Here is a 13,002-nt window from a genome sequence, read left to right as displayed (position 1 = left end):
TCTTTTATCAATTAAATTTGCTATGGAGGTCAAATTTGAATTCATTTCGTTATTTGAAGATTGACCAATTCAGGTTAAATGCAAGTATAGACCGATTTTGTTGTCGCGCCATGTTTAATCTATCACGCCATTTTAAAGCATTGGAATTCCCCACTTTTACGTACATACATATATATCATTTAATTTGACGACATGACCTTTCTGGACATTTGATTACTTGAACATTTAGACTGATAACACAAATATTTACACAACAGACCGAAATAAAGTACCGAATGGCGGAGCTACTCTTGTAAAGTTTCTTCTCAATAAGACACCCTTTTCTTACAGATCATCCCAATTTATAAAATTGACATCACTTCTTGAATAGATGATAATGGATGTGGAGAGCACACTAGTAGGATGCTTTATATTTCTGTCAATGATCTGTGTTTGTCTTGGCTGCTGTTGGTGTATTAGGCGAGTGGTAAGATGTAAACACAGTAGTACTAGCTGAGATTACAATGGTTTTAATTCTTATAAAAATTTCTTAAAATTAATAAAAAATTTAAATCTTAACATTAAAAGGATTAGCCCATGAGATTTCTTTTCTACTTTTTGGAATGTGTTTTTAGTTACAGGATGTTGTTCACAAGTGCATCCAGATCCCATTTCAACACGACCCAGCATGGGCCCCAGGAACCAAACACAGAATGTGGAATCAACACAAGATTTGGCTACAATTCCTTCACTTGATCATGTTGATTATGATTCAAGCAGCATAGGCAAAATAGTTATTGACATACCATATATCGTACCCAGAAAGGCGAGAATAAAATCCTGAATAGTTCTTTCGTCCTCCTGTGCGTGAAAATATTTAGTAACTAAAGGATTTCCATAGATATGACAACTAAAGAAGATTAAATTGACAAATTGGACAGGAACTGGTTTCTTATACCATCTTGACATGGCAGGAAAATTCAACAGGAAGAGAAAATGGATAATATTTGTTATTTACTTTAGTTTCAGAAGTTAAGCACAAGTTAAACAAGTCCCTTGATAACTACGTACCCTAACTTCCTTTAAAAAGTGTGGGACCTTTATAACAAGCAAAAGGTGTTGAGAAAAATACATGTAGTCACTACATGTTAATTTGAAAATAGATCGAGGAAATTGACATGCCTTTCTGTGGACTTCAACTTGTACAATTCAACATGCATAAGAATCATATACACATACTTCATCTCAATGAATGCAAATTTCAAAGAACCAGCTCCGCTCTTATGTTTTATTACAGATTCAAGAACAAAAACTGTACAATAGGCACAGTAAAAAAAAGGAATATCTTTCCAGCAATTAAAATGTAATCAAGTTAAACAATAAGAAGTCTTTGCTGAGTCATTAACATCAATTATGCAGAAATCTATCTGATGTGAACATATAACAATGGTACGACCCTATACACTATTCTTCTGTTTGGACCTCTCGTGTTGAGTCCTCCTCAGTGATGGGATCAGATGATACTTTCTCATTTTCTGATTGGCTGTCGTCATCTTCTTCTTCTTCCTCCTCCTCCTCAATAACAACATCCTCCTCAGTTTCTATGACATCATCCAATGAGAGAGCCTCATCATACCTGCAATCAACCAATGAAAAATTATAATGACCAACACATATATGAGAGAGCATCACCATACCAGCAATCAACCTAATCTGAAACAAGAGGCCCATGGGCCACATCGCTCACCTGAGAAGCTTTGACCATTCTGTTCTTTACCAGATTTCCCGCTTGTTATACATAATGCATACCCACCCTACCCCACTGATCATAATTTAGACATTTTGAAATCTACACTACCCCATGATCCTTCCATGGGCACATATGTTTCAGCTTTTTTGGCCCAGTGGTTCCTGAGAAGAAGATTTTCAAAGATTTTTCCTATATATTTCTATGTAAAACTTTGATTTCCCATAATGGCCCCGCCCTTCCCCCGGGGGTCATGATTCCTACAATTTAGAATTTACACTACCCCAGAATGCTTCCACATAAGCTTCACTTTTTCTGGCCCAGTGGTTCTTGAGTAGAAGATTTTCAAAGAATTTTCCTATATATTTCTATATAAAACTTTGATTCCCCATTGTGGCCCCGCCCTTCCCCCGGGGGTCATTATTTGAACAATTAAGAATCTACATTATACCAGGATGCTTCCACATAAGTTTCAGCTTTTTTGGCCCAGTGGTTCCTGAGAAGAAGATTTTCAAAGATTTTTCCTATATATTTCTATGTAAAACTTTGATTCCCTATAATAGCCCCGCCCTTCCCCCGGGGGTCATGATTCCTATAATTTAGAATTTACAATACCCCAGAATGCTTCCACATAAGTTTCACTTTTTCTGGCCCAGTGGTTCTTGAGAAGAAGATTTTCAAAGAATTTTCCTATATATTTCTATATAAAACTTTGATTCCCCATTGTGGCCCCGCCCTTCCCCCGGGGGTCATGATTTGAACAATTTAGAATCTACACTACCCCAGGATGCATCCACATAAGTTTCAGCTTTACTGGCCCAGTGGTTCTTGAGAAGATTTTTTAATGATCCAACCCTATATTTGTCTTTTCTTGATTATCTCCCCTTGCGAGGGGATATGTCCCTTCATTTTAACAATTTAAATTCCCCTTCACCCAAGGATGCTTTGTACCAAGTTTGGTCAAAATTGGCCCAGTGGTTCTTGAGAAGAAGTCGAAAATGTGAAAAGTTTACAGACGGACAGACAGACAGACGGACAGACAGACGGACGGACGACGGACAAAATGTGATCAGAAAAGCTCACTTGAGCCTTCGGCTCAGGTGAGCTAAAAATTACAATTACACCAATAGTAAAACTGATCAAAAACAGAAACTTTCAGTCATTATGACTGAAGAATTTATCATAATCAGAAGTTTGTTGTGACTGTCCAAACAGAAGCCATATATTATCTTCAAATATATATTTTTGAATTCTATGTACAAACTAAAAAAAAGAAACATGTTTAATACAAAAAACAGAATTTAAGTGCCATTACACATACAACCACACCTAGGACTTGATAAATAAAGCACAAGTCAGAAGTAGGGTGATCTGGATGTAAGAATAATCTGAAAGAATTAAGGTTAAACTTGGACTTTGACAAAATATCACATAATCAGTTTCACAAAATCCTTACAATTTTGATGGAATTTTTTTTACATTCCATTTTTCTAGATTATCCATCTTGTAACAGGAGATGACCCCGAGCTAGGTTCACTTTATGAATAAAATGGTCCTCTCTTTATCTCAATTAGTTAAATTGTATCAAAATAAAGTAGACTTAGTGCTCAAGTTTCCTATAACAAACTTTCATTTTGAGAATCCAGTTTTAGGAAAACATGCTTTGTAAAAATGCAATGTTCTTGAATTTTGCAGAAAACGGGTGTATTTGACAAAAGATAGAATGCTTTCCATGTAATCAACTATTATTTTTAAAACACAGCCACAAAATGATTACAGGTTAACCAGATTTCCGATATATTCATGTGTGATCTCTACTGTCTACATACAATGTCAATAGGTATTCTCTTGTATGTCTACACCTTTATATAACGCCAATTTTCTAAAGTACAGCGTCAATGCTAATTCCAGACTATACACCTACAGTAAAACACCCTTATACTAAGTGAAGCTTAAAATGAATTGATGCTTATAACAAAGTGATTGTCATTCCCTCTTGACTTTGAAATATATTGAACATTAAATGCCATAATGAATTACATTTATAACGAAGCAAAATTGTCGTCCCTGGCACTTCATTATATTAAACATGTTTTACTGTATGTATAAGAGCAGATCTTGGTTAACAGGTTATTTTATAGATGAAGACAAAACATTTAAAAGCAACATCTTTTTTCTTTAAACAGCTCATTTCAATTGATTATACTTTCATTGTCAAAATATTGAGGTAAAGTGTATATTTTGTATACAATCTGAAGTGCTGTTTCATTTACTCCTTTAGAAATCAATTTAATCAGAATTTTGTACATTCTCAAATGCAGAATAGTCCAATTTAAAGATTACATCTTTGAGTGAGATGTTAGTCTGTGTACGTCAGCAGCACTACATTTTACAGCATTCACAACCAAGCAGGTTTGTGTGTAATTTTCCTTTTCATATCAATCAAACACATGTACATACTAGGTATATACTCTACATATACAGCATGCAAAAGAAAGCAAAGCAGATTTTATACAGACAGCTTGCCACTACAGTGAATGAAGGCGGTATATTAACCCATGTAAACCAATGATTGACTTACCTTTTCACCCAGGATAAAAGTTACTTTAAAAATATCATTATTCACTTTATTAATTAAATTTACAAAAATTCACAAACTGATACCAGTATTTCTAGTGTTTACTTCCTTGAAGCAATTTTTTATTTTTAAAGAGATCCACATTAAAATCAGAATGTTGCAGCATTGACAAAATATATTATGTATTTTACAGTATTAAACTAACTTTGACTAAGAATAACATATTCAGTAATCCATGCGACATTCTCTATCATAATCATGTACACATAACTACAGTAGTCTTTATACTTACAAATCTGTCTCCTCGCAGTAATGTAACACGCCGTTATCAATAAGCTCCTGATACACCAGCTTCACGTTATTCCAGTCCTCCGTGAAGAAGAGTTCACCCTCTAACGGATCTAGTGTCTGAGAAAAAGAAAACAATTCAATAGAATTCATATCATACAGCAAAATATCAAGAACATCCACCTCCAAAAACTTAATATTGAAAAAAATTTCATGTTTAGTTCCTAGCTCTAACATGCAGAAGTGCATGTTTGACAAAGTTATTAAAATAAATTATCAATTTTTTATCAGATAATTCCATCAGTCTATTTGAAAGGCTTTTAGAGTCAATAATTGCACACTGTGTCTCTAAAATGGAAATTGTAATGTACATCAAGAAAAAAATCTGTGTTGGGTGTCTTGTAATAAAAAAAAATCTTTCAAGTACAAGTGTCTTTTTCACATCCCATTTGGTCAACAATTTTCATGTATAAAATCCCACCTTCAGACAGCACTGTGCCACTTGAGCTCCCACCACCCTCAGCATTTCTTCCTGGGCTTGTCGACTCCAGGTGGAGTGACCTTGGGGCAGCTGTATCCCAGACAGAACGAGGCGATTAGCTTGAGCCGGAAGCCTGTGGAACTCCCGAGGTAGGGACCTAACCCTGTATAAATCAAATGTTCTGTTACATTTCAAATGGACCACATTTTGACTTTCAAAACTGGTTTATATACTTCTTAATTCAAAAATCCATTTATATTATGTTTCATAATTTTTTATTTATAACTCATTATGCTATGTTCTAAAGAACAAACCCTCTATTTCAAGTGCATCCAAATCACATGTATGTAAATGTATTTCTTATTCAAATCAATTAGCATGCAGTCACAAAATTTAATCAATGTTTGTACACTGTATTTAGGAGTACACAATATCAAATTCAACATCACAGTAAACACACCACAGAAGCCCAGTATGTGCCTAAAACACACAGTCGCACACCCTCACCTGTCCAGTGTAACACACACACACACACCCTCACCTGTCCAGTGTAACAATCTCAGAAGTACCAAAGTCTACATATAACACCAGGACCTGACTCTGATGGTCTGGAGCCGTGATGACCAACCCTCTATACCAACACTGGTCAACTGCAAACTGAGCACAGCACATCATCCCTGTAACATGAAACCAATTGATTTGTACATTTAAATTCAACATGGCCTGGGGAAGAATAATAACACTGAATAACTTCTCTAAATATTGTCCATAGATAATTGGTCCTAATGCTTGTATGACGATGAGGTATCTTTGTTTCAGTCTGCTTCAAGTACTGTAGATCACTTAATTTTCGCGACATCTTATTTTCGCGAGATAGTCATTGACTCTTTATTAGTGAGACAAAATTTTCGCGAATATATAATCTTAAGGAATTCTATAATACGCGAGAATGAAATTTTCGCGAGCATTCCGTCTCGCATAATTACGCGAAAATAAAGTTCTCGCAAATAAAAAGTGATTTACAGTATATTCCCACACCTATTTTATTTTAAAAGATTTCTGGAATTCTCATGATTGAACACTTGTGACTTGGAACAGATACACAGATCCCCATTGGTCATCTGTGTAATGTACACAAGGTTATTTTCACCTGTGTTATTTTCGCCTTCTTGCACTTGCGGACAATTTTGCCCCATTTTAAATTCGTAGAGTTGTAGTTCTGTTTAAGAAATTATGTGGTATTCTTTGAATTTTCCCGTTTAAATTTCACCTATCATGAAGAGGGCGAAAGGGGCAAAAATAAAACGGGCGCGAAAATTTCCCTGCATACAGTATCACACTTCTTCCGATTGAAAAAAAAAAGAAATCGCATTGGGATAAGTATTTGTTAATTAATTTCATTTTCAGATGAAGCAAGTGTATGTTACCCAACATCCACATTTCTACCTGGTCTTGGCCTCTTTAGGGGCGGAGCTACAGGTCCAGCCTCGTTAAGCTCCACCCACATTAATTTTGTTCTAGTCTGATTTGATGCAGGTTAATTTAATAATTTCTACCTGGCCTTGGTCTCTTTAGGGGCGGAGCTACAGGTCCAGCCTCATTAAGCTCCACCCACATCTGTTCCAGTCTCGTTAGCTGTTCATTAATTTCATCTGTCCTTTCATCAGCTTCATCGCCACTATATCTAGTATGCTGGTAATAAACCTGTTTGTATTAAAGAACAAATATACAAGTATTAAAACATGAAGAGGCAAGAAAAAAGAATTCAAGGAGCATTCTTCGCATATATACAGCGAAACTTGACCAATCTGGATGTTGTGTACATGTATTCCCTAATCCTATCTAATACAACATTAATGTATATTCATGATAGTAAATACCCTTCCTATTTTATTTTGGCCTGTTGGGCTTTATAAGACAGACAAACTTACCACATTTGGAACCTCCACATGGGTGATCAGAACAGTAAAATATTCTCCAATGGAGAAAGACGGCATACTTTGGTATGGGTTATTTGTCTGCAAATGGAGAAGAAATCCATTTACATGTAAATATCTTGAGCCATGTCTTCAAAAACTGTGAATATGAATATATATATCTGAGTATTTTAACTCAGATTTAAAAATACTGTACATGTTCGTGAGAGTAGAAAATTATACTCTCAGAGACATTGTCTGCATTTCTTGACAATGTTCTAACCCTAATTAATTGGAAAAACATAAGGATTGTAAATTGATTCAATCACTAGCTTATGAATGTCAATGGAAGTGAAGACAAACTTATGAATGAACAAGATCAAAAGGTTGACCTGTTGACCTCTTGACCTGTGTACCTTGAGCATGTTCTCTTATCTCCTGACTTTATACCTTGAGTACTTTCTCTATTTGACCTGTGTACCTTGAGTACTTTCTATTTGACCTGTGTACCTTGAGTACTTTCTATTTGACCTGTGTACCTTGAGTACTTTCTATTTGACCTGTGTACCTTGAGTACTTTCTCTATTTGACCTGTGTACCTTGAGTACTTTCTACATGACCTGTGTACCTTGAGTACTTTCTCTATTTGACCTGTGTACCTTGAGTACTTTCTACATGACCTGTGTACCTTGAGTACTTTCTCTATTTGACCTGTGTACCTTGAGTACTTTCTATTTGACCTGTGTACCTTGAGTTCTTTCTCTATTTGACCTGTGTACCTTGAGTACTTTCTATTTGACCTGTGTACCTTGAGTTCTTTCTCTATTTGACCTGTGTACCTTGAGTACTTTCTATTTGACCTGTGTACCTTGAGTACTTTCTATTTGACCTGTATACTGTGAGTACTTTCTATTTGACCTGTATACTGCGAGTACTTTCTATATGACCTGTATACCTTGAGTACTTTCTATTTGACCTGTATACCTTGAGTACTTTCTATTTGACCTGTATACCTTGAGTACTTTCTATTTGATCTGTATACCTTGAGTACTTTCTCTATTTGACCTGTATACCTTGAGTACTTTCTCTATTTGACCTGTGTACCTTGAGTACTTTCTATTTGACCTGTATACCGTGAGTACTTTCTATTTGACCTGTATACTGCGAGTACTTTCTATCCGACTTGTATACCTTGAGTACTTTCTATTTGACCTGTATACCTTGAGTATTTTCTATATGACCTGTATACCGTGAGTACTTTCTATTTGATCTGTATACCTTGAGTACTTTCTCTATTTGACCTGTGTACCTTGAGTACTTTCTATTTGACCTGTATACCTTGAGTACTTTCTATTTGACTTGTATACCTTGAGTACTTTCTATATGACCTGTATACCTTGAGTACTTTCTCTATTTTGACCTGTGTACTTTGAGTACTTTCTCTATTTTGACCTGTGTACCTTTAGGCCTTTCTCTATTTTGACCTGTGTACCTTTAGGCCTTTCTCTATTTTGACCTGTGTACCTTGAGTACTTTCTATTTGACCTGTATACCTTGAGTACTTTCTATTTGACCTGTATACCTTGAGTACTTTCTATTTGACCTGTATACCTTCAGTACTTTCTCTAATTTGACCTGTATACCTTGAGTACTTTCTCTATTTTGACCTGTGTACTTTGAGTACTTTCTCTATTTTGACCTGTGTACCTTTAGGCCTTTCTCTATTTTGACCTGTGTACCTTTAGGCCTTTCTCTATTTTGACCTGTGTACCTTGAGTACTTTCTCTATCTCCTGACTGTTGAGCATCAGTTCCAGTAGACTGTCTTCTTTCACAGCCAGCCCCTCCCTCTCTAAGACAGAGGCAAAGTCCTGATGATCCGGTAACATGATCTTAACCTTCAACGGCTCTCCTTCAACTCTATCCTGTAAATGAAACAGATCTTCTTATAGATGGTATATATGCATTATAAAGCAGAACTTTGGTATCCAGAACATCAACATCTTGAATACTGTAAAAGCAGAAATACTCATGGGGTATTAAATATGGTTTATTTTGTTCTTAATAATTATCAATGAAATTAAATCCCACACAAAATTTATATGACTATAAATTAAATAGGGTTACTTTAAAAACAATGAAATTAAATGCCCACAATTCCACAAAATTTTAACCTCATGAAAATTTGTGCTTCTACAGTATTAAGGATATGTTAGGTGAGTTGAAACTTCCAACTATATTTTATTTCTGGTATAACCTCAATAACTCATTTCCTTGGATGTCTCATAGCTCTTTTCCAAAGTCCCACCAAGTTTGAGATAATGAGATTTCACAGTTCTTGACAACGGACATTCATTTCTTTACAGTTTCTTTCATATGTAAAATATTTGGAAGAGCAATTTACTGAGTAAACTTTAGTTTTTGATAATTTAATTCTGGTTGTAACGCTGTAATTGATTGGATAAAAAATTTACTTCATATCGTATAAAATGGGTTGCCTACGTCACAATGACTTACGTCAAAAACGTATCAATCCGCCTGACGTTACATTCAAATTTTGTACAAATTGAAGTCATTTTGTTAGAACAATCATCTTTTTTTCTTATGTCAAATGAATGAAAATTAAATTATAAGTAATGAATTTAATAGCTACCCATTTTATACGGTATAAACTGGGTTGGAACAGTTTACGCTTTTTTATAAACCGCTTCGCGGTTTATAAAGCGTAAACTGCCCCAACCCAGTTTATACCGTATAAAATGGGTAGCTATTAAATTCATTCCTTAATTCATTGTAACTGGTTATTTATATTGACACCACTGACGTTTGGAATTATAGTATCAATCTCATTACTCAAAGACATGTCATATCTTACTTTACACAGTACACACTTTTGTATTTCCTATAACTTTAAAGAAAAGGATATCTACAAATATTAAGTATACCTCCATGACATCAATAACACAGGCTTTGGTCACACATAATTTATGCATGTAATCCAGAGCTTTCTTGGGCCACTTGCCACTTTCAGAGTTCTGATAAAACAAGTTAAAAAATTACACTTCTTTAAAAAAAATAAATTCAATCTTATCAAATATATTTAACTTTAAAAATACAAAGCCAAAAAGAAACATTTTAAAAACATTTGCATGTTTACACAATAAAGAAAACAAATCAATACTGACAGAATATTTTCAAAATAAATGTTCCGACTCTGCAGTATCCTAGAGAAAGGGGATAGAGTATAAGGGGGATTGTGGACTTACTGGCAGTATGTTGTACAGCACACATTCAAAACACTGAGGAGGTAGGTACATAAAGTCCTTTACATCAGCTCTTATCTTGTCATAGGACAGGTTCTCACAGTTCCCAAAGTCCACAAACTTTACCTACATCAAACAGAAAGAGTTAAATATTGACATACACTGAGCACTTTTTTATAGACACTTGTGTATTCTGAAATTGTAAAAATACTTAATCCCCAAGAGCTCAAAATTATGCCAAAGACAATTTCTGCTACCAAATTATGTCTATTTTTTTTTGATTACCATTGGATGTTTAAAATGCACTATAAGTTCAAATCAGTATAGTACTCACAATTTGAGATGTTATCTCATTCACAAACCAGAAGTCTCTGTTGAGACTGAAGCTCTACTGGTTTGTACTTATAGCAAAGGAAGAGAAAAGTACTTAAGCAGTTGGAAATTGAAACTTTTCAACAGCAATAAATAGAATAATGATCCTTGATTAAGTCTCTTTATGTTCTTAGTGCAGTCTACTTGCATGCCACATTTATGTTATAATCAGACTAAAATTGTATTTGGAGTAGCATTTTGAAAGAATTTCACAGAAATGTCTATTTTTAGTAACCACGGCAACACCGTTCATCGAAATCAAACATAGGTAATCAGAGATTACAGAGCTCACCTCAACGAATGTTGTCTTTAAGTAAGGCAAAGTCACACAATTACCCAAAAAGTGTACATCCAAAAATGCAAAATTTATGCAATTTCGATCTGATACTTTGGAACAGACCTATATAAAAACTTCAAACTAGTTCTTCATCACGAAAATGTGATCAAAATCCAGCATCTGAAGCACGTTTAAGAGTTTTCATCCCTTGATGCATCATTTGGGCAAGTTTGGTTTATTTATGCCTTATAGTTTCTTGGTGATAGACCTGCACCCATAACTTTTACCTGGTCCATTATCTGGAAAATGTATGTCGAATTCAGCATTCGTAGCAAGTCTATTAGTATGCATCCTAAGATGTATCATCCATGCGAGTTTGCACATCATAGGGCTAATAGTTACATAGAAATGAAACCTGCATAAAAATTTCACCTCTTCACTCATCCAGAAAAAAATCAGGGATTTATCAGCCTATTTTGGGAAACGCCATTTTTTGGAAATTGGGAAAAAGTTATCGGCTTTTTGATGAAATTGGGAAAAATATATATGCTGCTTAAACCATGTATTCATTATTCAGGTTCAATATATTTACTTCTTTTATTTAGGCTACCAATTTACAGACAATTAAATATGATCCAACTTCATTAATCACCATACAAGATCAAGTATGAAAAATAGACTAATAAAGTTGCTATGTAAATTTAAATTTAATGAGTATTCATTTTATACAACTTAAGGTAGTATATTTGTGCGCCATGAAATTCCAATTCAGGTCATGGGAGATCAGGGAACTTAAGTCCCTGGGGAAATATAATAATTAACCTCCTACAAAATAATTTAAACTAAATGCACATTTTCTAAAATATGCATTGAAAATATATCTTTCTATCTGAAATAATGCCTGCAGTTCTTACCATTCACTCGTAGATCAATTGAGCAAGTCAAAATGAGTATATAAACCAACAGAAATACACAATATCACTACTTCATAAAAAACTGAGGAAATTCGGAATAAAAGTTGGCAATGTTTTTAAACATGTGTTACAACTGTAGCTTTGCTAAATGAGTTAAACTGAGGAAAATTACAGACAATCTGACTAATTTTCTTTGTGTTTTTCCAAGGATAATTAAAAAAACAATGTTCTGCGATTGGGAAAAAATACTGCCAAATTGGGAAAAAGGGAACTCATTTTCATTTGGGAATGGGGCCGAATTTCGGCCCCTGAGAAGGCACTGATAAATCCCTGAAAATGTAGGTCAGATTCAGCATCTGAAGCCAGCCTGGTAGAATGTAACCTTAGATGTATCATCCATGCAAGTTTGGTCATTAAAGAGCTCATAGTTACTTGAAAATGAAACCTGCCCCAAAAACTTTAACCCGTTCACTCATCCAGAAAATGTAGGTCAGATTCAGCATCCGAAGCAAATCTGGTAGTATGCATCCTAAGATGTATCATCCATGCAAGTTTGGTCAACATAGGACTTATAGTTCCTTGGAAATGAGACTTGCACCAAAAACATTAACCTGTTCACTCAACCAGAAAATGTAGGTCAGATTCAGCATCCGAAGCAAGTCTGGTAGTGTACATCCTTAGATGTATCATCAATGCAAGTTTGGTCAACATAGGACTTCTAGTTACTCGGAAATGAGACCTGCACCAAAAACATTAACCTGTTAACTCAACCGGAAAATGTAGGTCAGATTCAGCTCCCGAAGCAAGTCTGGTAGTGTACATCCTTAGATGTACCATCCATGCAAGTTTGGTCAACATAGGGCTTATATTTCCTTGGAAATGAGACCTACACCAAAAACTGCACCAAAAATGTTAACCTGCTCCAAAAACATTAACCTGGTCATTCCTTTGCTGAAATTGCAGCATCTGAAACTTTGACTTGTGCAATGAAACACACTAGATGCATCTTCCGTGCATGTCTAATCAAAATAGGACATAGAAGTACTTAAAAAGAAAACTGCTCCAAAAAACTTAACCTTAACCTGGGACGCCGACGCCGAGGGTATTACATACGCTCCCCCAACTTCGTTGAGGTGAGCTAAAAACTGATACACAGAATTATGTATCTTATTGTAGTCTACTTGTGTG

At 35.0% G+C, this 13,002-nt stretch overlaps 1 protein-coding gene across 1 annotated transcript in view; it reads right to left on the bottom strand.

Moving 5' to 3' along the window:
* Window positions 1-1,255: 1,255 nt before the first annotated feature.
* The window catches only part of LOC134269018 (RING finger protein 17-like), a gene marked incomplete at its 5' end in the record, with an annotated part of 70,469 nt that continues 58,722 nt past the window's right edge, over window positions 1,256-13,002 (bottom strand). The window contains 9 exons of the mRNA XM_062751242.1: window positions 1,256-1,615; window positions 4,597-4,712; window positions 5,074-5,236; window positions 5,615-5,750; window positions 6,630-6,777; window positions 7,005-7,091; window positions 8,761-8,913; window positions 9,934-10,023; window positions 10,255-10,377. Of these exons, the coding sequence (XP_062607226.1) occupies window positions 1,444-1,615; window positions 4,597-4,712; window positions 5,074-5,236; window positions 5,615-5,750; window positions 6,630-6,777; window positions 7,005-7,091; window positions 8,761-8,913; window positions 9,934-10,023; window positions 10,255-10,377 (1,188 nt within the window). The remainder of the gene's footprint in view (window positions 1,616-4,596; window positions 4,713-5,073; window positions 5,237-5,614; window positions 5,751-6,629; window positions 6,778-7,004; window positions 7,092-8,760; window positions 8,914-9,933; window positions 10,024-10,254; window positions 10,378-13,002) is intronic.

This window comes from Saccostrea cucullata, unplaced genomic scaffold (assembly GCF_032062105.1).
Source record: "Saccostrea cucullata isolate Sc308-1 unplaced genomic scaffold, CSIRO_AGI_Scuc_v1 ctg2293, whole genome shotgun sequence".
In the NCBI taxonomy this organism is placed as follows: Eukaryota; Metazoa; Mollusca; class Bivalvia; order Ostreida; family Ostreidae; genus Saccostrea; species Saccostrea cuccullata.
The sequence above is the reverse complement of the archived record's forward strand: the minus strand, read 5'-3'. Positions and strand labels throughout refer to the sequence as shown.